The sequence below is a fragment of the Gekko japonicus genome, unplaced genomic scaffold (genome assembly GCF_001447785.1).
Source record: "Gekko japonicus isolate JY-2015 unplaced genomic scaffold, Gekko_japonicus_V1.1 scaffold1201, whole genome shotgun sequence".
In the NCBI taxonomy this organism is placed as follows: Eukaryota; Metazoa; Chordata; class Lepidosauria; order Squamata; family Gekkonidae; genus Gekko; species Gekko japonicus.
The window spans coordinates 290,801-318,516 of NW_015172039.1; the positions used below are offsets into that span (position 1 = coordinate 290,801).

General features: G+C 53.4%; 1 protein-coding gene across 1 annotated transcript in view; it reads left to right on the forward strand.

Annotated features, from left to right (window-relative positions):
- Positions 1-27,716, forward strand: part of SHANK3 (SH3 and multiple ankyrin repeat domains 3) — a 368,789-nt gene that overhangs the window by 225,100 nt on the left and 115,973 nt on the right. The window contains exon 16 of the mRNA XM_015420662.1: positions 22,167-22,304. Within this exon, the coding sequence (XP_015276148.1) occupies positions 22,167-22,304 (138 nt within the window). The remainder of the gene's footprint in view (positions 1-22,166; positions 22,305-27,716) is intronic.

The window sequence follows — 27,716 nt, forward strand, 5'->3', positions numbered from 1 at the left end:
GGGGGGTGGCGGGTGGGCCCCCCCCCCCCCAGCAGGAGGGCATCTCACAGGCGAGGCACGACGACTGAGAAAGCCCCGTCTCCGGTTGCCCCCTGCCCCTGGTGGAGGAGGAGGAGAGCTTTCCTCCGGGAGCTGAGCAGACAAGGGCAGGACTTCTCTTCCCACCCCCACACCCTGGCAGGGTCTCCTCGTCCTCCCTGTCTTGTCACGAGCCATTGCCGGAGGGGCGTGCCAGGCCCGGCCCCCCTCTCAGCGCTCCGTATGCCTGCAGCTGCGGGCTGCCGGGCAGGCTCCTTCTCGATTGGCACCGGCACGCACACCACCATCTGGGATGTGTGGGAAGCGCCTCTTTTCTCGCTGCTGCCAGCTCGCCCTATATTTCCCGCGCGCTTGGCTGCAGGGCGAGGGTGGCCAGTCATCGCCACCTTCGCTGTCCCTCTCCGGAATAAGCGCTCAAAGCGGGAGCAGCTTCCCAGCAGCTCTGCTACGGAAGGCAAAGCTCCGTGGGGTAGATGTGGCGGCTGCTGGTGTGTGACGCTCCCGCCCCTGGGCATGTTCCGTGGGGGCTTCAGCCTAGGCTGTGCTCTGGCTTGTGGCAGTCTGTTGGGTTTTAAAAATTGTAATTCAGCAGAGATAAAATAGCTTAGCAATGCCAGAGTAAAATAATTCAGACTCAGAGAGTCCATGTGTGATTAAAATCGAAAGTTTTTACTACATTCTAGCATGGGGAAGGGTAACTGGGATGAAAATAACAACAGAGCTAAATAGCTACATCCTTACACTACAAAGACAAAACTAGAAGAGGAGCAATAATGGCTTCTCTACTTCTTCTTGAGAACTCCAGACAAAGATGGGAAGAGGAGCCATAAAATGCAAAAACACCTTGACACTTTGCTTCCAATGAAACTCCTAGATCAGGGATGGTTTTCCCGGGCTTGTAGTTCTAAACTGACATTGGCTACATAAAACACATGTGATTTCCTGTGACAACACAAACAAACATTTAACCCCAGATACACTGAAGTGTTTTCAGCTTGTAATACCCAACACAGTCCCCGGCTTCCAGCTGGTAGAAGAATTTAAGAGCCTCAGGAGAGCCCTGCTGGGTCAGACCACTGAGGGCCCATCTCATCCAGCATCCCGTCTCACACAGGGGCCGACCGGTTCCTCTGAAGGTGGAGGTTCCCCTGCATCGCCATGGCTAGTAGCCACTGATGGACCTGTCCGTCCCCCATGAATCTGTCTAAAATCTGTTCAAGCCACCAGTGCCTGTGGCCATGACCACAAACTGCTGCCCACCCAGTTCATGGAGTGCCCCGAGCTCTAGTATTTCAGGAGGGGGAGAAAAGGCACCTCCGTCTGCCCTCTCCACCCGGCTCATCATTTTATAAACCTCGACCGTGCCTCCCCCCACCCCCGGCCTTCTAAACTGAAAAGTCTCAGGCTGTTCAGCCTTTCCTCAAAGGAAAATGCTCCCAACCCCCCCCCCCCCCCCTTTCTCTTCTCCCCCCTTTTCTTTTCTTCCAGCTCTGCAGTGTCCTTTGTGGATACGGTGGCCAGAACTGCTCGCGGTATTCCAAATGAGGCCGCACTGCAGCTCTATATGGGGGCATTTCAGTACCGGCCCTTCTGACCTCGGTCCCTTTCCTAACACGGAGTTTGCTTTTCTAGCCACTTGCAGCCCTTGGGGCGGAGACTTTTCATTCAGCTACTGTCTATCGTGCCCCCCCCCACCCCGGAGACGTCTTTCCCTCTTAGTCTCAGCAGGTTCAGACCCCCACGAGCATCCCTCTGAAGCTATGCATTGTCATGGGTTGAGGTGCAGGCAGAGAGAGAGAGAGTCCAAGTCCAGTCCAAGGTCAGAGCCGAGAGGTAGCCAAAGTGGGAGCCGATAACAAGAGTCCAAAACACACAAACCGACAGCGGAGTCGTTCAGAGCCGAGGTCGAGGAGCCAAGAGTTCAGGACACAAGTAGAGACCGAAAACACGGGCGGGGTGGTTGCAGAGGGTCGTCACATCAAGGAACGAGCGTCAAGTGGGGAACTAAATACCCCTCAGCTGCTGCCAATGTTCCCTCTAAGCTGTGGAGTCTTGTGAGCAAAAGTTCTCCTTTCTGAGCTACGGGCATTAAAGTTGTGAGTGAGCGATTTGGCCGCTGCATGAATTAGTGTGCTCTGGAGCCATCCTTCCTGAGCGAAGACACAAATGTGTGAGCCGGAGGCTAAAAAACGGTGAGCTGGCTCACACTCACTCGGCTTAGAGGGAGCACTGGCTGCTCCTGCTAATTAATGCTTGCTGTTGAGCAGCCCAGCATCTGCTAAAACTCAGGGCTGAGTGAGCGTCTGCCTCGAAGGCATGCCTCCGGACGCCTGGACATCAAGTCCTGACGGAGATGGTTCCTCAAACGCGCAACCCACGGAGGCGAGTCAGGGGGGCTGTCTGCTACTGATTGTTCCTCATCAGCTGTTGCTGATGCGGGCGGCCTGGGCAAGCTCTGGGCCTCGGACGCGTCATCGGGGCCAGGTGTGGGTTCTGCTGGAGCCGGGAGCTCACCCTCATCAGCACTCATGACGTGCATTTGGAGAGCAAAGGAGGGGCTTCCCGAGAGCCAGTTGGGTGTCGTGGTGAAGTGCGTGGACTCTAACCTGGGAGAACCGGGTTTGATTCCCCACTCCTCCTCCACTTGCACCTGCTGGATGACCTTGGGCAAGCCGTAGTTCTGTCAGAACTGTTCTCTCAAGAGCAGCTTCTGTCAAGAGCTCTCTCAGCCCCACCCACCTCACAGGGTGTTTGTGGTGGGGAGGGGAAGGGAAAGGAGATTGTAAGCCGCTCTGAGACTCCCTTGGTAGTGAAGGGCGGGGTATAAATCCAATCTCCTCCTCTTCTTCTTCTTCCTCCACTTGCACCTGCTGGATGACCTTGGGCAAGCTGTAGTTCTGTCAGAGCTGTTCTCTTAAGGGCAGTTTCTGTCAAGAGCTCTCTCGGCCCCACCTGCCTCACAGGGTGTCTGTTGTGGGGAGGGGAAGGGAAAGGAGTTTGTGAGCCGCTCTGAGATTCCTTCAGGTAGTGAAGGACGGGGTATAAATCCAATCTCCTCCTCCTCCTTCTTCCTTGTCCGTCTGTGTGGGAACGGCAGGCTCGAGGGTGACCTTGGGGCAAGGCTGCCTCACCTGCTTGGGCAGGAAGAGCCCAGCCCTCCAGCCCCTCCCACCATGCTGGCTGTGGCATGACCGCATTGCCCCTCCTGGTCCTTTGGGGCCTCTGGTGTGCCTGCCATCGCCCTCGGTCGCCAAAGGAGCGGCAGCCATTCAGTGACGTTTGCCTTGGCGGTGCTGAATGGAAGCCGGAGGTGAAGCGGGTCGTGTGGAGCGGGAGAGGCGCCTGTCGGTCCAGGTGTTCTGCATGAACAGGTGGGGCAGGCAAAGGCTGGCGTGGTGCTGGAGGGGCTGGCGAGGTGCTACGGGGCAGGGGCGCCCAGCGTGGTGCCCTTTGTGGGCACCGTGATGCCTGCTGAAGCGTCTCCTGGTGCTTTGCCAAATGTTTTCAGGAAGTGGCCGGGACCAGGCGGGACTTTTGCCCAGGAGGGCTTCTGATTGGCCGAGCAGATACTTTAAAATGTGGCTTTGGGAGCCGCTTGCCACCCCAGCCCAAGGCTCTCCAGTGAGTGACGGAAGGCAGACTGTGTGTCTATGCAAGAAAGTGTTTCAAACGGCATGTTTATTTTAAAAGGCATCCTGTTAAAAGGGAAATGTTGTAGAATTGCTGTCAGAGAGATGCATCAGTCTCCCCCCCCCTGACATTTTTGTGCCTAGCCCCGCCCCCTGCTGCAGCCATTTTGCCTACTAAGGAAGTTGTTGTTGTTGTTCAGTCGCACAGTCGAGTCCGACTCTTTGCGACCCCATGGACCAGATCACGCCAGGCCCCCCTGTTTCTGCCGTCCTCTGAAGTTGGCTCAATTTCATGTTCGTTGCATCGATGACACTGTCCGACTATCTCATCCTTTGCCGTCCCCGTCTTCTTTGACCTTCAATCTTTCCCAGCATCAGGGTCTTCTCCAGGGAGTGCTCCCTTCTCATTGGGTGGCCAAAGTATTTGAGCTTCAGTTTCACTATCTGGCCTTCCAGGGAACAGTCAGGGTTGATCTCTTTTAGGATTGACTGATTTGATCTCCCTGCAGTCCAAGGGACTCTCCAGGGGAAGTGCCTGCTGTCAAATAGTATTATCGGGCACGGAGTCACCTGATATGAGGGACGGGATTTGATTATATTGACTACTGTGCCACCCGCTGTGCTATTGCTTTTATTTATTTGTTTTTTGGATTTGTATCCCTCTCTCCCCTTAACGGGCTCAGGGCAGGTTCCAACAATATAAATATAGTACAACAATATCAATACAATACAATTAGAACCATGTTAAGACATATAAAACATACAACTCTTATAAAAAGCCAGTTGTCTCAGTGGCTGATAGGGCTGGGAATAAAATTCTCAGAAATCTGTACAGTTTAGGATCTCAGACCCAGGCTATAAAATAGGGGCCGACCCAAGGAAGGAGGGGGACGCCCGCTGCTTCAGCCGAAAGCCTGGTGGAAGAGCTCCGTCTCGTAGGCCCTGTAATAAATCCCGCAGGGCCCTGATCTCACTTGGGAGCTCGTTTGATTCAGGGAGATGCATCAGTCTCCCCCGCCCCGACATTTTTGTGGCTAGCCCCGCCCCCCGCCACAGCCATTTTACCTACTAAAGAAGTGCCTGCTGTCAAATAGTGTTATTGGGCACCGGAGCATCTCTATTCTCCTGATATCAGGGACGGGAATTGATGATATTGACTACCGTGCCACCCGCTGTGTTACTGCTTTTATTGTTTTATGGACTGTCATGCTGTAAGCCGCCCTGAGCCCACCTGTGGCATAGGACGGGAGATAAACTGAATGAATGAAGGGTTGCACCCCCCACCCCACCCCATGCCGGGATTCCAAAGGGGCTCCAAAAGGGTGGGGGCCCCTGCTTCAGGGAGGGATTTGCTGGAGAAGGCAGGGGTGCTCTAGAAGGGGGGCTGGTGATTCAGCGAGAGGCCCTGGCTGGTGTAGAGAAGAGCGTGGCAGACCGGAGTGGGAGGCAGAGGGCGGCGGGAGCGGGCAGAGCTTGTCCCGTGAGGGCTAGGAGCTTGGATGTGGGAAGGGACCGAGCGAGGGGCAGAAGGAGGAGGCAGATGGGATGGAGGCAAGGGAGAACGGTGTCAGCCAAGGCCCGGGGGGGGGGGTGACATTGCAGTGTGCAGTGGCAGATGGAGGCACTGTGGAGGTGGCGGCCACGGTAGCCCTCCGTGGCTTGCTGGAGCAGACCTGGAGACCTTGGCAGGTTGCAGCGTTCGGTGTCGGGGGGGGGAGCAATGCGGGGCAGTGATAAAGGGCAAGGGGCTGTAAAAACCCACCGAGGAGGACCTTGTTAGGGAGAGAGGGGCTGGGGGACAGACTTCTCCTCCCCCCCCCACATTTGTTTCTTCCTTCCTTGCCTGATGATTCTTCTTCTGCCTCCCCCTCTCCCTCCCAATCAAGGATGTTAATTGCCGAAGTCTTCATGTGCAATTGTAGATTTCAGTCATCTCGCTAATTGCTCTGAAGCAGCTCTTGATTCTCATTAACATTTTCATATTTAAATGTTAGCTTTTGCCATCCTTGTGAGTCTGGGCTGTTGGTAAAGATTCGGGTGAGGCGAAACACTCTGTGCCCTCGGGAGTGGCGTGGGGGGGTCATTTGCCCCCTTTTGCCTCTGTCACGGGGGTGGTGGTGCTTTGCATGGTCTTCTTCCCAGGAGCTACTGGCATCTTCAGAGCTATGGGCCCTTTGTGGGGGGTTTGTTCAGGGGCAAAAGGACATTCTTGGGACACTGTACTGGCCAGGAAGCGGTTTGTGCCCCTTCCTCTTCTTCTAGCAGACTCGGGGTGCTCCGCAGGCAGGGCTCCTTGGATCTCCTGGTGGGCTCCATCCTGGGGGCACCTGTGGGGCGTTTGGGGCTCTGCTTGGGTCGCTGCATAGAAATGCAGGACTAGGAAGCCCGGGCAAAGCTGTGGTTGGTGTCTAGAGATGTAAAATTTCCAGAAATCTTGAAGCCCCAAAGAAAATTTTGATTTTGATCCAGGAGAAGGGGGAAAAAATGGAAATTCGGAAGGAAATTGAAATAGATGCAGTACTTTCCTATCAAACCTAAACGTCTTCTGCTGATTGAACATCTTAAAAATGCATTATTTGTACATGAGTTATCATATGGAATTGTACTGTTTGGCATTTCAGTGGAATTTAGATATAAATATTTTCATTTTCTAAAAAAAAAATTAGCAACTATGCCCCATACTTGAGCGAGAGTTGCAAAGTACTGCACTCTGAACTACCGTAGCACATGAACAGAGTTTGAGTGCGTGCACACGGAAGCGGATATCCAGAATTAAACTCTGTTGGCCTTAAAGGTGCCTGACTGGACTCCGACTTTGTTCTGTTGCTTCAGACCAACACGGCGACCTGCCTGAATGTACCATAGCACATTTGTTGTTCAGTCGCACAGTCGAGTCCGACTCTCCACGACCCCATGGACCAGATCCCGCCAGGCCCTCCTGTCTTCCGCCATCCTCTGACATGCATCTGTAGTTTTCGGTATCTGAGAGGGTAGGGGGGGGTTATAAGCTAAAGGCAGAAAACTCATTCTGTTGTAAACAAAAGGAAGTGTATTATTTAGAAGAAGAGGAGGAGGAGGAGGAGGAGATTGGATTTATACCCCATGGCCCTTCACTACCCAAAGGAGTCTCAGAGCGGCTTACAAACTCCTTTCCCTTCCCCTCCCCCAACAGACACCCTGTGAGGGAGGTGGGGCTGAGAGAGCTCTGACAGAAACTGCTCTTTTTTCAAGAACAGCTCTGATAGAACTGTGGCTTGCCCAAGGTCATCCAGCCAGGTGCAAGTGGAGGAGTGGGGAATTTAACCTGGTTCTCCCAGATTCGAGTCTGCTCACTTAACCACTACGCCAAACTGGCTCTCACAAAGTCATCACCAGACTGCCGTCATGCTTGGATATCAAGCTAAACTTTATAATGCAGAAACCATTGAAACCTTCAATAATGTATCGTCATTACACACATCATAGCATATTGATTAGTGCCAAATTTATTTGCATTTAAACAAACAAACAAAAACTCCTGAAGACGTTGCACATGTCTGTGGTATAAGAGGGGTTTTTTCAGTGCTCTCTGAAGTTCACCAGTTTTCGCACTGGAAGAACGGAAAAAGTCCTTTGACAGAAGAAGAGTCGGCTTTTCTTGACCCGAAGATTTTGAGTTCCCAAGTACTTACCGTGATCCGGCGGGGGAAACATGCTCCCCGGCCGGACCATTCCTCCCTGTAACACACCATGCCGTCGCCAGGAAGTGACGCTGGGCGACCCTCTGGCAATAGGATTGAAAACTCGATGGTACCATCGAGTTTCCAGCCCCATTGTCAGAGCATTGCCCGGCGTCACTTCCTGGCGACGGCATGGTGCGGCGCGTCTGTTGTCCCCACAGAAATGATCCTGCGAGGACGTCTGTGACCCCGCTGAATCACGGTAAGTACTTGGGAAGCCTGCGAGGAGTCCCAAAGCAGCTTACAATCACCTTCCTTCCCACTCCCCAGAACAGACACCCTGTGAGGTGGGTGGGACTGAGAGAGCTCTGAGAGAACTGTGACTGGCCCAAGGTCACCCAGCAAGCTTCCTGTGGAGGAGGAGGAGAGGGGAATCGAACCCCAGCTCTCCAGATTAGAGTCCGCCGCTCTTAACCACCATACCACGCCAGCTCTCAGTGACGCAGCAGCCCCTGGTGGGGCAGGTTTTTTTCTCCCCAATAATCTAACGCTGGTTCATCTTTCAAGCTGCCTTTGACTCTGTAGAAAAACCCAACGTCCATCTCCAGCCAAAAGCCCACTTTCCTGTCCTTCAGTACACACTAACTGCTCCTTGACCCGCCATTAAGGGAAAATACAGAAATATATCACCGTCTTATTAGCAGGCTTCTTTTAAACATTTGCCAGCTGCTTTTCTCCTGGTTACCCAGGGTGGTGGTGTCATGGGCGTGGATGAGGATGAACTGACAGAGCCTGCAGAAACCACAGCTGGCCCCTCTGAAGCTGCAGAGGAGGATAGCTTGCAAGTGCCTGCAACAGCAGTCTTCTCACCTGGCTCAGATAAGAAGGAAGAACTGCACCCTGAAAGCACTCCTAACTCACCCCCATGTGTGACTAGTTTAAGGGAGTGGCTGCGACAAAACTTAGCAAGCAGGCGGAGAGAGGCCAGGCTACAGGGGAGACGCTCAGCCAGCCCAGAGTTCTAACAGGAGCCTGGCCGATCATGCAGCTGGCTTAATTGGTAGCAGCATTTAACTCCGCACTCTGGGCAGTACTCTTCGTGGAAGCAACGAGTCTGCTTCATGCTGCTAGTATCCACCCTGGCTCGGCTCTTGCACCTTTGGACCCCCTGGCTTTCGACTTGGCTCTGTGTTCCTGGCTGCTGACCCCAGCTTGGCTTTTTGGACTTTGCACTGTCTTCTTGGCTCCTGACCTTGGCCCATAACAGGTGGTCCGTTTCTTCTCCATGGTTTGTCTCTCAGCTGTTCTTCCTGCTTTCCACCAAGCCCCATTTGAGTGGTCTAAAATATTCCACTTCTGTGTATGTTCCACATCTCTTTAGTCCTAATGAAGAGCAGGCAACAACACGGGCCTTTCGCTCCCCTCCCCCACCCCGATTTTGGCGTCACATCTCTCGTTAAGTAGCTGTAATAATATCAGAAGAGCCCCATGGGATCAGACCGGGGGCCCACCTCCTCCAGCTTCACGTATCATGCGCTGGGCAACCAAGCCAGTTGGCCCACGAGGCCACCACCCAGGGCACAGATGCCAAGGCCTTCTCCTGATGTGGCCTAGCTCTGCAATTCAGATGTTGACTGCCTTTGGACATGGAGGTTACCCCGATGATCTGCTCCTGTATGAATCCGCCTGGTCTCCTTGCAAGCAGATAATCACAGGAAACTGCCTTCTACTGAGTCAGACCCCTGGTCCACCAAGGTCAGAATTGTCTACTCAGACGGGCAGCGGCTCCCCAGGTTCTCAAGTCTTTCCCATCACTGAGAGCCAATTTGGCATAGTGGTTAGGAGTGCAGACTCTAACCTGGGAGAACGGGTTTGATCCCCCACTCCTCCTCCACATGCAGCTGCTGGCATGACCTTGGGTCAGTCACAAGTTCTCTCGGAGCTGTTCTCTCAAGGGCAGTCCTCGGGAGAGCTCTCTCAGCCCCACCTACCTCACAGGGTATCTGTTGTGGGGAGGGGAAGGGAAAGGAGATTGCAAGCCACTCTGAGACTCCTTTGGATAGTGAAGGGCGGGGTATAAATCCAATCTCTTCTACCTACTGCCTGGTCCTTTTCTAGCTGGAGATGCTGGGGATTGAACCCTGGACCTTCTGCGTGCCAAGCAGAGGCTCTTCCACTGAGCCACAGCCCCATCAGCCCAGATGAGAGATGAGAAAGGATGAGTGACTTGTGGGAGTAAGCTTGGTCCCCAGATCCCCCACATGTGGAGCCCTCCTGTGGCTGAGCCTCAGGGCCTCCTGACACCAGCTCTCTGCTTTGCCATAGCAAATTCCAAGTCGGGGTGGGCACGGGCACCTCCCCTCCAGCTTCTGGATTTTTTCGGGTATGTTGTAGGCATGTAGGGCTATCTCTAGGCTACGCTCCTCCAGAGTGCAGGAGGTTGGACTAGATGACCTCCAAGATTCCTTCCAACTCTAACATTCTATGATTCTCATGAGTTTGCCGGCTTCTCACTCCTTGCCTGGCATTGACACGGGTATTGTGGCAGCGAAACTAGGGCTGGATCGTGACCGCATTCTGGCGGCCTGAATCTGAGCAGCTGAACCAATGGGGTGATCGGCTGTTGTGCAGGCAGAGAAAGGAAGAACAGAGCCCCCCACACATGAGTATGCCCCAGGGGCAGAGCGAAGGCTTAGAGTAAGGGGGGGGCACTCTGTGGTGCTTGAGCGTGAAATCCTTAATGTTCTCTTCCCGAAGATTTGCATTAAATCAAAGGGTTTTAAAGAGCTTGCTTAGCAGGGCTTGTTTTCAAAAAGCCGTTGGTTTTAAGGAGAGGTTTTAAGTATTCTTCTTCCTAATTGTTTGCATTAAGCACTTCTCCTGTGGAAAAGTGCTTTCTCCAGTTCGTTATGTGTGGAAGGTCATTAGCGCTCCAGAGCTCCCGGTTCTGTTTTTGTTTCCCAAATGACTGACAAGAGGCTCTGTGTCCTTTCCAGGACAAAAAAAACTTGGCTATTTATATATCTGAGCTGTGATTCTGTCCTGTCCCAGATGCTCAGATTGTGATGTTCTGGGTTTCTAAGGATAGAATAAAATATCGTAAATCAAAATAACTCCCCCCACACACACCCATGCGCCTTTTCACCTTGATAGCCAAATGCCTCCCCGTAATGGGAGAAGGCGTTCCATATTTCTTCAAAGTTCTTTTTAGTTTGAGGGCGCAGGATACTGAGGGAAGGGGTACTCCACATCACCTTGAATTAATGCTTGAATGACATGCAGAGGGGGATTCCTGGTCAGTCTTTTAGCTTTTTGGTTGTTGTTCAGTCACAGTCAAGTCCGACTCTTCGTGACCCCATGGACCAGATCACGCCAGGCCCTCCTGTCTTCCGCCGTCCTCCAGAGTTTGCTTCATTTCATGTTCGTTGCATCGATGACACTGTCTCACCATCTCCTCCTTTGCCGTCCCCTTCTTCTTTGACCTTCAGTCTTCCCCAGCATCAGGGCCTTCTTCTCCAGTGAGGGCTCCCTTCTCATTTGGCGGCCAAAGTATTTGAGCTTCAGGATCTGGCCTTCCAGGGAACAGTCAGGGTTGATTTCCTTTAGGATTGACTGATTTGTTCTCCTTGCGGTCCAAGGGACTCTCAAGAGTCTTCTCCAGCACCATAATTGGAAAGAATCTATTCTTCAGCGCTCGGCCTTCCTTATAGTCCAACTCTCACAGCCATACATGACTACTGGGAATACCATTGCTTTGACCATGCGGACATTTGTTGGCAGGGTGATGTCTCTACTTTTTATTACGCTGTTTAGGTTCGCCATCGCTTTCCTCCCAAGGAGCAGGCGTCTTTTAATTTCACCATCTTTTGGCTTATCTGTGCTTTATTTTGAAGCCAGTCATGGTAGAGACTCTCCTGATGGAAGTTTTATGAGTGCTCTTCATTCTTCTGAAGTATCTGCTCCCTTCCGAAAATGCCTATTCCCCACACGCTCCCCGACATCTGTATCTGTTGGGACGGATATCAGAGGGTAGCCATACTGGTTGAGCCAGATGCAAATCCAGGAGCACCTTAGAGACGAGCAAGATTTCCGGGGTATGAACGTTTGAGCATCACAGCTCCCTTCGTCAGGGAGACTGGTTTGGATTTGTCGTGTAAAAGTGCATGAAGGAAGAGAGACAGGATGGGACTTTGGGAAGGGGAATGTTCTCTGAGTGTCAGTTCTGAACCTCACATCCCTGAACCTGCATCTTAAAGATGAGAGTGCAGAACTGGGTGAACGTATCCATGGGGGCAAAAGTGCTCATGGTGTCACAAAGGCCGTGGAGCTCACAGGTGTCCTTAACAACATAAGAGACGCCAATGTTGGATCAGGCCAAAGGCCCATCCAGCCCAACACTCTGTGTCACACAGTGGCCAGAAATACCAGGTGCCAACAGGAGGTCCACCAGTGGGGCCAGGACATTAGACGCCCTCCCACTGTTGACCCCCCCCACTGTTGACCCCCCCCCAAGCACCAAGAAGACAGAGCATCCCTTGCCCCAGAGCCCCTATCTATACCTTGTGGCTAATAGCCACTGATGGACCTCTGCTCCATATGCTGATCTAATTCCCTCTTGAAGCCGTCCACGCTTGTAGCCGCCACCACCTCCAGTGGCAGTGAATTCCAAGTGTTCATCACTCTTTGGGTGAAGAAGTACTTCCTCTTATCCGTTCTAACCGGACCGCTCAGCAATTTCATGGAGTGCCCACGAGTTCTTGTATTGTGAGAAAGGGAGAAAAGTACCTCTTTCTCTGCTTGCTCTATCCCACGCATAATCTTATAAACCTCGATCGTGTCACCCCTCAGTCGTCGTTTCTCCAAGCTAAAGAGCCCTAAGCGCCTTAACCTTTCCTCATAGGGAAAGTGTTCCAGCCCCTTTATCATTCGAGTTGCCCTGTTCTGCACTTTCCCCAAAGCTATAATATCCTTTTTAAGGTGTGGTGCCCAGAACTGCACACAGTATTCCAAATGAGATCGCACCGTTGATTTATATAGGGGCTCCTTTGGGAGCTCTGTGTATCAAGAGGGAAGCAGGTGACCCTCCAAGTGCCAGGGAAGTGGATGCCTTTGTGTGCACCCGTCTGTAACCTGCCAAGAGTGTGCTGGGCGCAGACAGCTTCCTCACTGTGGCCTCTGGGGGAATAAAGACAACTCTAGGCTCTTGCCAAGCTACTGAACTGTGCTCAGAAAGCGAAAGGAGGAAGGCAACACTGACTTTCCGTCTCCTGGAGGGGGCTTCCACATGGATGCTTTTCGCTGCACCGGTGGCAAATTGGAGGGTTCTTTTTGGAAACATCCACACGTTGTCCTCTGATCAACCACTTGACGGCTTTGCCCCAGTCCTCGGCATGTGCTTTCTCAAACCTGGTCTACGGTGGTGTTTCCTGAAAGAACACAGGCCAGGCTACATTAGAACAACATCTGGGCAGGAAGACATGAGTGTGTGTGTGTGTGTGTGGCTTCTGACTTATGGTGACCGTTATGAATGAATGGCCTCCAAAATGTCCTATTGCATACAGCCTCATTCAGATCTTGGAAAGTGAGGGCCTTTGTGCCTTCCTTGATAGAGTCCATCCATCTCCTGCTGGGTCTTCCTTTTTTCCTGCTGCCTTCAGCTGTTTGGTTTTTTTTAATGTTTTATTTATAAGTTTTTAAACCATTAACAGAATGGTAATAAAAATATACAAACAAAAATATTCATTAGAGTCTGTTTTCTCATTCTTTCTCTATCCACACATAGAGTCCCGGCCATCTTTTCTTAAAAACCTTTTCATCCTTCCCATTTAATAACACATTCAGCTTATCTATTTCTGCTACATTCATTAATTTATAAAGTATCTCTTCTCTTTGGGGTGTTTTATCCGATTTCCAGATTTTGGCCCAAAGAATTCTTGCAGACGTCAAAATATAAATTGTCACATACGTTTCATTATAATCAAATTCCTTTGGGAAATTTCAGGCTTAAGTGGTAGATCTACATTTACTACTTCTCTTATTATTTTCTGAATTTCCTTCCAATATTTTTGCATTTTTACACATCACCACCACATGTGAAAAAATGTACCTACATTGATTTTACGTTTCCAACAATTTTTGGAACAATTTGGGAATCATTTCGCTATCCTTTCTGGAGGCCAATACCATCTATGGAGTATTTTAAACACATTTTCTCTATACGAAATAGCTCTCATATATTTAGTAATTTTCCATATTCTAGACCAGTCGTCTATATCTCTCAACCACGATATCATATTTGGTCGAACAACCTCATCCAACATATAATCTTCTAACAAGAATTTATATAATTTCTGAATCATTTTATCGTTGGATGAGAGCCAAATTTTATCTAGTTCGTTTTTGTTGTTGTTGTTGTCAGCTGTTATTCTGACGTGTGTGTGTGTGTTCATTCAGTGCCGTCAAGTAACTTCTGAGACTCTAAGTGAAGGGCATAAGAACATAAGAGATGCCAATGTTGGATCAGGCCAAAGGCCCATCCAGTCCAACACTCTGTATCACACACTGGCCAGAAATACCAGTGCCATCAGGAGGTCCAGCAATGGGGCCAGGGCACTTGGAGCCCTCCCACTGTTGACCCCCCCCAAGCACCAAGAAGACAGAGCATCCCTTTCTCCAGAGCCCCTATCTATACCTTGTGGCTAACAGCCACCGATGGACCTCTGCTCCATATGCTTATCTAATTCCCTTTTTAAGCCGTCCATGCTTGTAGCCGCCACCACTTCCTGTGGCAGTGAATTCCATGTGTGAATCACTCTTGGGGTGAAAAAGTACTTCAGGGTATAAATCCAGACTCCCCCTCCCCCTCCTCTTCCTCCTCCTTCTTCTGGCAACCCTATGAATCAGTGACCTCCAAAAACAGCCTGTTGTCAACAGCCTTGCCCAGGGCTTGCAGACGGAGGGCTCTTGGCTTCTTTGATGGAGTCCGTCCGTCCATCTCCTGTTGGGTTTTCTCCTTTCCCTGCTGCCTTAACCTTCTCCCAGCATGATTGTCTTTCCCAGTGACCCCCGTCTTCTCATAAGGCCTTGGCTTAGACACTTCAGGTGTGCCTTTTCAAAGGTCCCTTCCGTCAGCCCTTCACAGGGCCGTTCTCGCTGCCACACCACCGTAGCAACTGGTGATTTAAGAAATGCGGGAGGAACAGCAGCTGCCCAAGGGAAATGCTCGGGGAACTCTCGTGGCCGATGCAGATCCCTCTGCCCTTGCAGCAGCCACGAACGCAGGATGGAGGAGGGTCCCGCTACCACCGGAGAAAGATGCTTTTGCAGGTTCGGGCCACAGAGGCCCCCCCCCCGATCCAGCCCGCCCGCCCGCCTTTGCGCTTTTCTTCAGGCAAGTGGTCTGGATCCGTCTCCTTGCCGGTGAGCAAGGCACCAGATGGGAATCCCTGCATCATCGTGTCTCTCCGAAAAGATAACTCTGCAGAGCCCAAGGTGTGCAGAACCGGAAGTTTGGGGTGACCTTTCCACACAGCACTGAGGCTTTATCAAGTGGGAAACAGATACTATTCAATTGCTATGGCAACCCGCTTTGTGCGCTCTTCTTCTGGAAATGGAACGGGATGCTCGCCTCGGCTGAGTTCCGTCTCTTGTTTTCCTGATGATGGAAATCTTTATCTGAATCGTTGGCTTTGAATAGCCTTGATTTGAGACGCGATGTGCATTCTGGCCGGGCTCCGTGTCGGGCTCCATCTGCCTGTCCCCTGACGTGACCTGGCTGCGTCTTCTCTAAATATAGGCCCTCCTTCTCCTCCTCCTCCTCCGTCCCCTTCTCTCTCTCTCGCTGTCTGTCTGTCTTCCTCCTGCCAAGTGGCCTCCCTGTCCCCCCTGCTCTCCTCCTCCGTCCTCTCCATCCATCAGCCCCCGTCCCGCGGGCCTGCTTGGCAGCTCCATTAAGCAGCGGCTCAGCGGGGGCTATATTTAGAAGTCAGGAGGAGAATGAGCCTTCTGCCTGCGGACAGCCCATAAATCCAACTTTCTCCCCCCCCCCCAAATCACGGGTTTCTGTTTTCTTATCAGGAGTGAGATTGATAGGAACATTTCCAGAGGAGGAGGACGTAGGACCCGGCCAAGCAGGGAGGGGGAGGCAATGGGGGGGGGAATTGGCCCAGGACCTGGGTCCTTGGCCCTTGCCTGAACCTCCTACCCATGAAGCTGCCGTGTCCTGAGTCAGACCGTCTGTCCATCAAGGTCAGACTGGCGGCCGCTCTCCAGGTTGTCTCAGGCAGAGGTCGTTCTCATCCCCTCCTGCCCGGCCCTTCCTTAGAGGTGCTGCCAGGGGTTGAGTCTGGGACCTTCTGCCTGCCTGCCTGCCCAGCGGAGCCTCTGCCACTGAGCCACAGTCATAGAATCACAGAATGTTAGTCTGGAGGGACCTAGCAGGTCATCTAGTCCAACCCCCTGCACTCTGCAGGAGCAGAGCCGAAAGGCAGCCCTACAACATCCCCGAAGGATGGTCGTCCAGCCTCCGCTTGAAAACATCCAGCAGAGGAGCACCCACCCCCTCCCGAGGCAGACGGTTCCCCTGCTCAGCCACTCTGACAGAGACGTTCACCTTGCCAGTGTGGCGCACCCTTCCAGTTGGCTCCTTGGTCAACCCAGGATCTGTTCCTCTGATCCCTCCTCCTTGCGACCTGCGTGGCCTGAGGTGTGTCACTGTGCGGCTCCCGGCAGGGCAGCGGGGGAATCTAAATGTCATTGGACAAGCAGAGATCACTGGACAACTAGATATCACTATCAATATCTGCTTTTACCGCTTTTGTTATTATTTCTGGCAGTCTCGTTTAATGTTAATAAAGAAGCAAATTTGCACATTTCCCAGTGAAAACGTGTCTAATACTTGTTCATGTCTTGCGGCTCTCGGGCATTTATTCTACGTGGCTCTTACGTTAAGCCAGTTTGGCCACCCCTGGCCCCTCGAGCACCCCCGACACGTGTCTGTCCAGACGCTGCTTGAAGATGGCCAGGGGAGGGAGGGGGCGCTCGCCACACCTCCCCAGGCAGCCGACTCCACTCTGGCACAACTCTGACTGTGCCCGGGGCACTGGCGGCTGCTTGGTTGGCAGCACTGGGCTCTGATTTGGCCTTGCGGTAGATATTTTCGGGCCATCTGCACAGCTGGCAGCTGCGGGTGCCCTCTCTCACTTGCCTCAGTGGGAAAGGGCACCTCCAGTCCATGCACACGGCTGTGGAGATGTTCTGGACAAGCCGGCTTTGTCAGCTAAGGATGTTGCAGATGCTCTCGATACAGACTGCATCCTAATATAGTGTGTTCCTGGGTCACAGAAGGCTGGCCAGCACACATGACAGAGCCAAAGGGCACGCCTTTCTTTGGACCAGAAATGGGCAACACGCTGTGGAAAGGGGTGCTTTCTGTGGGTATTTAGAGGAGTGATTCCTGAAGCCCTGAGGACTGTAGTCCTTCCCAGTTGCGTGATGGACAATGGGGCATTTCTGAAATGAGGGCCAGACCTTGCAGTGTAGTGGTGGTGGCCCTCTTGACCAACCCGAGCCCCAAACCAGTCCTGGAGTTAGATCAAGACGGGTAGCCGTGCTAGCCTGTCTGCAGCAGGAGAAAAGAGCCAGTGGCAGGGGATGAGCTTTTGTGAGTCACTCCTTAGTGATAGTAGATTTTCTGGGTTGTCTGGCCGCGGTCTTGGCATTGTAGGACCTGACGTTTCACCAGCAGCTGTGACTGGCATCCGCAGAGGTATAACATAGGAAGATGGAGTACTCTCTGAGTCAAGGTGAGAAGTAAAATGGTAGGCAGGTAATTTATATCTACTCAGTAATTAATATCTACACCTACACCTATCTACACCTTCCATGCTGGTTTGGCCAGGGCATCCTGGAGGTTTTTTGTCATCTTCTGGGCATGGAACAGGGGTCACTGGGAGTGTGGGGGGGAAGGTATTTGTGAATTTCCTGCATTGTGCAGGGGGTTGGACTAGATGACCCTTAAGGTCACTTCCAACTCTATGATTCTGGGATTCTAGGGAGATTGGAGGATCTTCCCAAGTTCCTTTTCTAACATTTTGAAGTGACTGTTGGTTCTTCGGTACTCTGCCTTTGTTTTCTTTTTATTTGTTGTATAAGAATCTGGGGTGGCGGGAGCCTTTTTCAAAAAAATGCAGGTAGTCCAATGTTCCCTCTAGGCTGTGCAGTCTTGTGAGCAAAAATTCTCCTTTGTGAGCTACTGGCATGAAAGTTGTGAGCAAGAGATTTGGCTACTGCATCAATGAGTGTGCTCTGGAGCCATCCTTCCTGAGCAAAGACAAAAAATGTGTGAGCCGGAGGCTAAAAAACTGTGAGCTAGCTCACACTAACTCACTTAGAGGGAACACTGGGACTGTGTGGGTAAGAGGTTGGGTTAGCCCCCAGATATGCGCTGCCGTATTCCCTTTCGACAGGCCTGTCCCTTCGTGTTGGCCAGAGGGCCGTGTTCTGGGGTGGCACACGCAGCCACACAAAGGTATGCAGATGTCTCATGATCCTGGGCCTATATAGTGGTGCGGCCTACAGGTTCTGGGGAGGCCTAGTGGCCCCAGGGAAGCCTGTATTGGAGTGGCTATCAGGGCCTGCAATTCCCAGGTCACCCTCTGGATTGGCTAACGGGATTTTTTTTTGGGGGGGGGACTTGCCCTCCCAAGGAGATCCATAGCAGAATGGTGGCAGCCATCAGAGAACCTTTCTAGCCGCTGCTTGTAACAAGGAGCGCCCCTGACATCTTGCCCCGGGCGCCGCAGTGTGGGCCAGCCAGCCGCACATTCTCCACCCAGCCCGCCTCGCAGGGCAGCAGGTCGTGAGGGCACGATGGAGGGGAGGGCTCTGGCAGCCACTCGGAGCTCCTTGGATGCAGGGGGAGGTGAGAAAATAGGGCTTTTCACAAAAATGGTCATGCTCCTCAAAATCTATCATTTTAACAGCATTTTAGACCGTTTAGATATTTTGCTGTTTTCACATTCGCCGCCTTGTGGACCTCGATCCAGTGAGAAAGTGGCATAAAATAAACTTTTGCGGTGAAAATTTAACCTCTCCGGACCCCTGTGTAGCCCTAGACTTCACTGATTTAAGTTACATTGGAATAGATTCATGGGCTCTTCTCCCAGTTTCGTGTCGTGGTGAGGAGCACAGACTCTCATCTGGGGGAAACAGGTCTGATTCCCCACTCCTCCACATACAGCTGCTGGTGTGACCTTGGGTCCATCATAAGTTCTTTCAGAGCTGTTCTCTCAAGAGCAGTCTTCAAAAGAGCTCTCTGAGCCCCGCCTCCCTCACAGGGTGCCTGTTGTGGGGAGGGGAAGGGGAAAGGAGACTGTAAGCCGCTCTGATACTCCTTTGGGTAGTGAAGGACCATGGGGTATAAATCCAATCTCCTCCTCCTCCTCCTCCTCTTCTTCTTCTTCTTCTTCTTCTTCTTCTTCTTCTTCCCATTGTTTACCCACACACACACACACACCACTCCTGCAGCTTTTGGTTTGGGAGAGGCCTTCGATTTGGAAGACCGAGTGACACAATCCTGAGCCGCAGTCTCTCCCATCCCAGACGCGAAGCCCCCTTTTGAAGAAGAAGAGGAGATTGGATTTCTACCCCGCCCTTCACTACCCAAGGGAGTCTCAGAGCGGCTTACAGACTCCTTTCCTTTCCCCTCCCCACAACAGACACCCTGTGAGGCAGGTGGGGCTGAGAGAGCTCTGGCACAAACTGCTCTTTTTCAAGGACAGCTCTCATCAGAACTATGGCCTGCCCAAGGTCATCCAGCCAGGTGCAAGTGGAGAAGGAGTGGGGAATCAAACCCGGTTCTCCCAGATGAGAGTCCGCGCACTTAACCACGGCACCAAACTGGCTCTCACACCAAACTGGCTCTCTTTTGCCAGTAAGTGTGTTGTTAATTCCTTGGCTCTCCAGAGTCGGCTTCCCCCAGAGCCGCAGCGGCCAGGCATGGCCGAAGACCAGCCAAGCGGGGCAGCAGGCGGAGTCCCACTGAGACCTTGGCTGCCACCGCTGCCGCCGCCACTGCTCTCCCTGCTGGGAAGTCCTTCTCGGGACGAGGTAACCCGGTTTCTTGGCTTCACGGGCACAGCGGTGAGGCCAGGGCCAGAGCAGCCATGCCAGAGGCTGGAGAGGCCACGTGCTTGTGCCCGGGGGCCTTTTGCTTTCTCTTCACGCCACTCTCTTCACGCCACTCTTCACGCCCCTGTCTGTCCTGCACCCCTTCCCTGGGATGGGCCGTCACCAGGATCTGCCAGGTGGCCACTTCCCTGGGGGCACTCCCACCCTGCACGACACTTTCTGAGGGCACGTTGGCCGGATCGCACTCCGAGAACAGCCACCGCCGTAGTGCGTCGGATGCCGTGCGGCCTGCTCCGCTCACTCTTTGTTTGGGAACCTCCTCGCCTGCCTCCTCCCGTGTCCCCACTTGTCACCCCTGGGAGTCCAGACTGCTCACCAGCGGGTTTTGCGATGCACCCGCTCCTGTAGCCCTTTTGGACTGCCCTTTTGGGGGGGCTGGATTGCCACATCTGCCTGTGAATTGCACTCGGGGGGGGGGCAGGGTGTTGTATGGCCAGGATCTGTGTGGGTGTCGGGGAGCACTGAGGGGGTTTGTGTTGTGTGTGTGCCTGGGCGATTCCCCACCCCCAGTGATGGTTCTGCTAGTCTGTGTCCCTTTTCAAAGGGGGTCTCACCGTGCATGGTGGAAGAGGTGGGTGTCTTTTGGACTGGTGGGCTTCCACGGCTGTGGATCCATGTATCGCCGCTTATTTTCTGCAGGGGGGTGTGTGTCAAAAGGATCTCTTTTCCCTGAGATACTTCTGAGGGGCATAGCCGACAGGCCGGGTGGAGGGTGTTCCTTCTGCCCAGAAAGCCTTCCGCATCCTCCTTCCATCCATGTGCAGAGAAGAGGGCTGTGGGTCTATGTCTCCTCTTCGGCTCTGGGGGGCACCAGCAGGGAAACAGGCAGGAGCAGAGCTAGTTTCCTCCAAAATGCTGCTCCTTGCAGAGAGAGGTGCCGCTGCCCCGCGGTGTCTCTTGGAGCCTCCCAAACCCGGCAGAAGGGCTCCTGAGGCTGGCTTGAGCCAGCTGAAGGGCAGCCACACTCGCCCTCCCGGCCGCCCGCCGCTTGTTACAGCTGCGCTTCCCGGAGGAGAACAGGCGGGACCCTCCCAAGGCATCCTCCCCTCCAGAGTGGGGAAAGCGCCCCACCTGCTGGCGACGAGGAGACACGGCGCTCGCAGGCTCTGGCCCGGCCGATGTCAGCCCCGTGCCTTCTGGATCGCCCTTCTTTCAGAAGCCGCATGGTGGCTCGTTTTGGAGGGGAGGCTGCTTCTTACGTTGCAGGGGATGTGGACTGAAATGTCAAGAGCTGGTGGGATTTAGAAACTGGTGAGACCGGGAGCCTCCGGGAGACCGCTGCCGCTTTGGAAGGAACACGTCCCGTCCCCCCACCAGAGCCAGTTCGGCCTCTTCTGTTTTCCCTCCCTGCCCCCTCCTTGCCCATGAAGATTGGCATCCCCCTCCATAGCCCACCTGCCGGAGAGGGGGATTGAGAGGGGTTTGCTCTCTCTCAGTTCCAGGACAACGGGAACAGGAGGCCCTGGGAGAGTGCAGAAGGTCCCCACTCCCAGAGCCCATTGCGTGCCCCCCCCCTGTGGTTGGTCTCCGTTTCCCACTGGCAGGCTGCCCCCCCCCCCCGTGTGCAAAGCCCGCAGGCCCGAGCAGGCTTCCTGGGGACTGGGATCTGCTCCTGCTCCCTTCTGGGGCGGAGGGAGCCTCCCTCTCCACTCCCCATGGAAGCTCCAGCCCAGCAGCACCGCCCTCCCCAGGGAACCAGCACTAGCCGTGCTCCAGGCCTGGGGGATCCCAGTGGGGTAACATGCCGGGACTTGTTGAAGGGGCCTTTTTGCACAAATACGTTCAGGCGAGGAGGTGTGCACTGAGTGGGATACAACCCAGCTCCTTTGACCTCAGAACTGCATTGTCACGTGCCCCATTCCCATGTCCTCATGGCACCTAACCCTAACCGCATGTGGGGCGTTCCCAGCGGCACAGTCACGAACAGCTGAGCCGCAGCAGCAAAGCAGTTGAGGTTCGGGTGCCTGGCGAAGCCGTCACAACCAATGTTCCCTCTGAGCTGTGGAGCCTTGTGAGCAAAAATTCTACTTAGTGATCTACCGGCATTAAAGTTGTGAGCGAGCGATTCGGCTGCTGCATAAATCGGTTTGCTCTGGAGCCCCATCCTTCCTGAGCGAAGGCAAAAATGCGTGAGCCAGAAGCTTACACTAACTCAACTTAGAGGGAACAGTGGCCACAACCAGTGCTCCCTCTAAGCTGTGGAGTCTCGTGAGCAAAAATTCTACTTTGTGGGCTACTGGCATTAAAGTTGTGAGCGAGCCATTCGGCTGCTGCATAAATCAGTTTGCTCTGGAGCCCCATCCTTCCTGAGCCAAGACAAAAATCTGTGCTCCGGAGGCGATAAAACTGTGATCCGGAGGCTAAGAAACTGTGAGCTAGCTCACACAAACTCAGCTTAGAGGGAACACTGGTCACAACCCTTTCGGCAGGACTCCTCTACCGCATTCCACTCAGCCACCCCCCCCCCCATCTCACCACCTCTGAGCGGCTGTGGAATCAGGAAGGGTGCTCAGCCCTCTCTGGGTGGGTTCCCGTTAATAATGTCCAGAGTGATGGCGGGGGGGGGCTTCGTAGGACCCTATGCACAGACGGGTGGTGGGCCCGTCCTCTCCCCCCAGGCCTCTGAGTCCCCTCTGCTCTTTCCTTACAGAAACCCGAGAAGACCGGACGAAGCGCCTCTTCCGACACTACACTGTGGGCTCCTATGACAACTTCACCTCTCACAGGTCAGTGCCCTGCCTCTCGCCGTTACCCTGTGGCCTGTTGCGATGCCACCGTGTGGAAGAATGTCAGAGTTGCGGGTGCCGATGAAGCAGAGGCGTTTCTTGTCCTGGTGGGAGGAGGCCAGGGTTTAGAAGGCCACAGAAGCAAGGAGGAGGCAGGCGACGGTGTGCAGAGGTGTGCTGGTGTTTGCGTTGTGCCATGTTGCGAGGGGTGGGTCGCCTGGGGGAGGGTGTGTGGGCAGCCTGGCGGGAGAAGCGGTCAGGCAGTGGAAGCACCCCCCCCCAGTGCGCTGGCTGGAGCACCCCCACAGGACGTCTGGGGAGGGGGGGTATCAGGGTCACTGGGCAGGAAAGGGTGGCCTCACGGGTGGGGAAGAAAGACTTCTGCTTCGGGCACCTTGGCGGCTAGAGGGGTGGGGTGGGGTGGGGCTGGCCTTGGGGGGGGGGAGCGAGCGAGAGCAAAGCAGAGTTTTTGTGGGGAGGGGGCCTCTGAACTGGCCTGTGCTGGAAAGAGTCCCCCACAGAGTGGCCTCGGTGTCCCACAGCTCCTGGGCGCGTGCAGTCCTGAGGAAGGCCAGTTTCGTTGGCGTGGCACAGCCGCGAGTCTCTACTTCCTGCTTGTTGGTTGGGCAAGGGTCCCTGTTGAAGGAAGGTCAGGAAGAGGGAGCTGGGTGGGTCTGGTGTGGTCAGTGCCCTGCCTCTTGCCGTTACCCTGTGGCCTGTTGCGATGCCACCGTGTGGAAGAATGTCAGAGTTGCGGGTGCCGATGAAGCAGAGGCGTTTCTTGTCCTGGTGGGAGGAGGCCAGGGTTTAGAAGGCCCTCTAAGCTATGGAGTCCTGTGAGCAAAAATTGCACTTTGTGGACTACCGGCATTAAAGCTGTGAGTGGGCGATTTGGCTCCTGCATAAATCAGTTTGCTCTGGAGCCATCCTTCCTGAGCTAAGAGTAAAATGTGTGAGCTGGGGGCTAAAAAACTGAGCTAGCTCACACTAACTCAGCTTAGAGGGAACACTGGTGGCGGCAGTGCCTTGGGTGGCGGCGGTGGGGGGGGGCTGCATCTCCTTGAGCCCCAAAAATCTGGGAGCGGGGAGGGAGGGGCCTTCATTGGATAGAATGAATTTCAGTGGAGATAAATGTGAAGTTCTATGCATTTAGGTAGGAAAAATCAAATGCATAATTATACGATGGGGGAGACTCGTCTTGGCAGTAGAAGGTGCAGAAAGGAACTAGGGGTCTTAGCAGGCCATACACGGAACATGAGTCAGCAGTGTGATGCGGCTGCTAAAAAGGCAAATGCAATTTGGGGCTGTATCAACAGAAGTATGGTGTCCAGATCACGCAAAGTGATGGTATCCTTTTACTCTGCTCTGGTTAGACCTCACTTAGAGTATTGTGTTCAGTTTTGGGCACCAGGATTTAAGAAGGATACAGACAAGCTGGAAGGTATCCAGAGGAGGGCAACGAAGATGGTGAGGGGTCTGGAGACCAAGTCCTAGGAGGAGAGGTTGAAGGAGCTGGGTCTGTTTAGCCTGGAGAGGAGACGACTGAGAGGTGATATGATCACCATCTTCAAGTCCTTGAAGGGCTGTCAGAGGATGGTGCAGAGTTGTTTTCTGTTGCCCCAGAATGTCAGACCAGAACCAGCAGGTTGAAATTAAATCAGAAGAGTTTTTAGCTAAACATCCTGACAGTCAGAACGGTTCCTCACTCAGTGGAACAGGCTTCCTCGGGAGGTGGTGGGCTCTCCTTCTTGGGACGTTTTCAGACTGAGGTTAGGTGGCCATCTGACAGCAATGTGGATTCTGTGAACTTGGGCAGATCACGGGAGGGCAGGAAGGGTTGCCTCAGCGCTTAGTTCTCGTGGCCCTTTCTTACATACCCCAGGGAAATGCCGATCGCCACTTTGGGGTCAGGAAGTAAGTTTTCTCCAGGGCAGTTTGGCCTGGGATCCCAGAGGGTGTTTTTTGCCCTCTTCTGGGCATGGAGCAGGGGTCCCGGGGGGGAGGGGGAGGTATTTGTAAACTTCCTGCCTTGTGCAGGGGGTTGGACTAGATGAACCCTGGAGGTCCCTGCCAACTCTATGATTCTCTGGAGCAGTGGTTCTCAGCCTTCATACTGCCGCGACCCTTTAATACAGTTCCTCATGTTGTGGTGACCCCCGACCATAAAATTATTTTCGTTGCTATCATAAGACCATCAAAAATGTGTGTTTTCTGATGGCCTTAGGCGACCCCTGTGGAAGGGTCGTTCGACCCCCAAACCGCTGCTCTGGAGGGTTTGTCTCTGCTCTCCGTGGAAACAAATGGAAGGGGGGGGTCCCATTAACTGGGCCTGCCTGCTGAAACCGATGGTCGGTCAGGAGTGTCTTCCGCGACTGCTTTCATTTTGCTGGAGTGGAGAGATCAACCGCTTAATGACCTGGCCGGAGGGCTCTCAAGAAGAAGCGGCCGTTTAAAGGGCAGCGCCTGAGCAGCACTTGAGGCCTCACTCCTGGGGGGGGGGCGGGAGCAGCACGGGACTCTTTCTGCTGCAAGGGGGTGGTGCCACCCCCACCGCCCTCTCCAGGCACACATGCCCCCTTATTTATTTATTTATTTTATTTCATTTATACCCCGCCCTCCCCGCACGCGGGCTCAGGGCAGCTTACATAGGCACACCAGTGCAATAAACTACAACAAGATTAAAGCAATGAAGGCACCAAAGTGCAATAAAAATAAAACAGGTTCCAGCGTATGGGATCGGAGGGGGGGGTCTTCAGGTGGGCCCCCCGTTTTCACTGAGAGGCCAGAAGCAGAGAGCCGGGAGGAGGTGGTCGTGTGGACAGAGTTTGGTCCCAGATGCCTTCTGACGGGGGCGGGGGCATTATTCCAGTGTTGGCGTGTGTGTGTGTGGGGGGGGGGGGGAAGTCTTTACAGTCTCTGTTTTCCATAGAAAAGCTGACCGTGTCTTCCAAGCTCAAAGGCCAAAGAAGCAGTTTTAAAGCATCGACAATCAGGCTCAGTGGCAGAGCCTTTGCTTAGCATGGAGAAGGTCCCGGGTTCAATTCCTGCCATCTCCAGTTAAACCAGGTTGTAAGTAGGTGATGGGAAAGACCTCAGCGGCGGAGCTTCTGCTTGGCATGCAGAAGGTTCCAGGTTCAATCCCTGGCAGCATCTCCAGTTAGAAAGGACCAGGCAGGAGGTGATGGGAAAGACCTCCGCCTGAGACCCTGGAGAGCTGTCAAGAGGGGCCGTGGCTCAGTGGAAGAGCCTCTGCTTGGCATGCAGAAGGTCCCAGGTTCAATCTCCGGCATCTCCAGTTAAACCAGGTAGTAAGTAGGTGATGGGAAAGACCTCTTTGCCTGAGACCCTGGAGAGCCGCTGCCAGTCTGAGTGGACAAGACTGACCTCGATGGACCAAAGGTCTGACTCAGTCAAAGGCAGCTTCATGTGTCTGTGCCTTATGCTGTCTGGGAGAACCTGTGGCTCGGTGGCAGAGCATCGGCTGGGCATGCAGAAGGCCCCAGGTTCAGTTTAAGAAAGGACCTCTGCCTGAGACCCTGGAGAGCCGCTGCCTGTCTGAGTGGGCAATCCTGAGCCTGATGGACCAGTGCCGGCTCCAGTAGAAGGCCATTTCCTGTGTTCAGGTGTTCAGTCTCGGGAAAATAAAGCTGAGTTATGCTGCAGCCTCCCCAACAAAGGGCACCTTGTGGCTCTTCGGGGCCCTCCATGGGGGGGGGGAGAGCAGGGAGCAAAGAAAACACCGTCCTGGTTTGTGGACCTGCGGGGGGGGGAGTTTGAAAACGGAAAGCGCAACTTTTAAAAAAATTGGACAGAAAAAAGGTCTCTTAGAAGTCAGAGTGCTAGCAGGATATTTGCATATCGTGTTAAGCTGTGTAATGCGAAAAACAATGAGCTCTTCAATGGTGTGTAATGCCATCATATGCATTATAGCATATTATTATGCACAAATTAGTCATGTTAGCGGTATCTTTGAAAATACGCTGTCGATGTCTGCGGTGTACACAGGAATTATCATTAGCTAATGCTGTGGGCTGCCTTGCCGTGCGACTCTTCGGGCGGCGCGTTCTGAGTGCGTTCAGCCTCGTCTTCGTAAGCATTTCGCTCATCCAAAAAGAGAAGATGTTTCATAAGAATCTTTTTCTTTTTTAATTGCTCCCCAGAATTTTCAGCTTCTCCATTGGAAAGGGGGGGATTTTCAGGGGGGGGGAATCTGTTTTGGCCAATTGTCCTGTTTTTTCTTTTCTTCCTTTTTTTCTGGGCCTTCACACCTCTGGGGGAGATGAGTTTGAGCAGGGTCCGCGAGTCCAGAGGTGCAGGTGCACAAACAGAACTGGGCAGATTTCCGAGCAGACAACCGGCTGGGCAGAGAGCTGTCAGAAGGGGCCACAGGACAGGCGAGAAGAACACGCGAGGAGCCAGAGCCTGGTGTCGAGGGTACCTGGTGGCCTGGCCAAGGAGCTCCAAGCATCAGCCGAAACAGGCCGGTTGCCCCCTCGGGAGCTGCTCTGGAGACCAACTGGGCAAGACTGAAGAAGACAGATTCCTCCCCTGCCCGAGGGGACCTCTCCGGGTGCCTCCAGGACTTTGGCGGGTCTTGTCTCACTGGTCTTGCAGACTAGGACAAGAGAAAAATCCAGCAGTTGGCTTGACTCCCGTGTCGCGCAGCAGCTTTCCAGGGCTTGTTTGGGCTCCAACCGGGGGGCCAGCTGCTCCCAAAGGGACATCACAGGAAGTGACAGAAGCTCCCCTCGTGCTGAGAGTCACATGACACCGTAGCATATTCCCTTGTTAAGTGGTGGATTCCTCCTCATCGGATACTTGCTTGTCATGGATGCTGTAGCTGTCGTTCCTGCATTGGCAGGGGGTTGGGCTACATGGCCCAGGGGACGCCTTCTGCCTTTGAGACAAAATAAATACATAAATGGCCTTTCCACCATTTTGTAGGGCACCTTATCGTTATGGGTATATCATGAAGAAGGCCGAAGCAACTATTTGGGTAATCAGTAAAACATGAGCCTGCAGTGCGATGTGACTGCAAAGAAAGCTAATGCAGTCTTAGGATGCATTAACAGGAGCATTGTGTCCAGATCACGGGAGGTGGTCGTTCCGCTCTATTCTGCTATGGTCAGGCCTGACCTGGAGTCCTGTGTCCAGTTTTGGGCACCACATTTTAGGAAGGATGTTGACAAGCTCGAGCGTGTCCAGAAGAGGGTGAGAGGGTTGGAATCCAAGTCTTACGAGGACAGGCTGAAAGAGTTGGGCATGTTTAGCCCGGGAAAGAGAAGGCTTAGAGGGAACAGGATTGCAGTCTTCAAGTATCTGAAGGGCTGTCATGTAGAAGATGGAGCAGATCTATTCTCTCTTGCTCCGGATTGCAAGACTAGATCTAATGGGTGGAAATTACAAGGGAATCGATACCGGCTAAATATCAGGAGAATATCAGGAGAAACTTCCTAACTGTCAGAGTGGTTGAG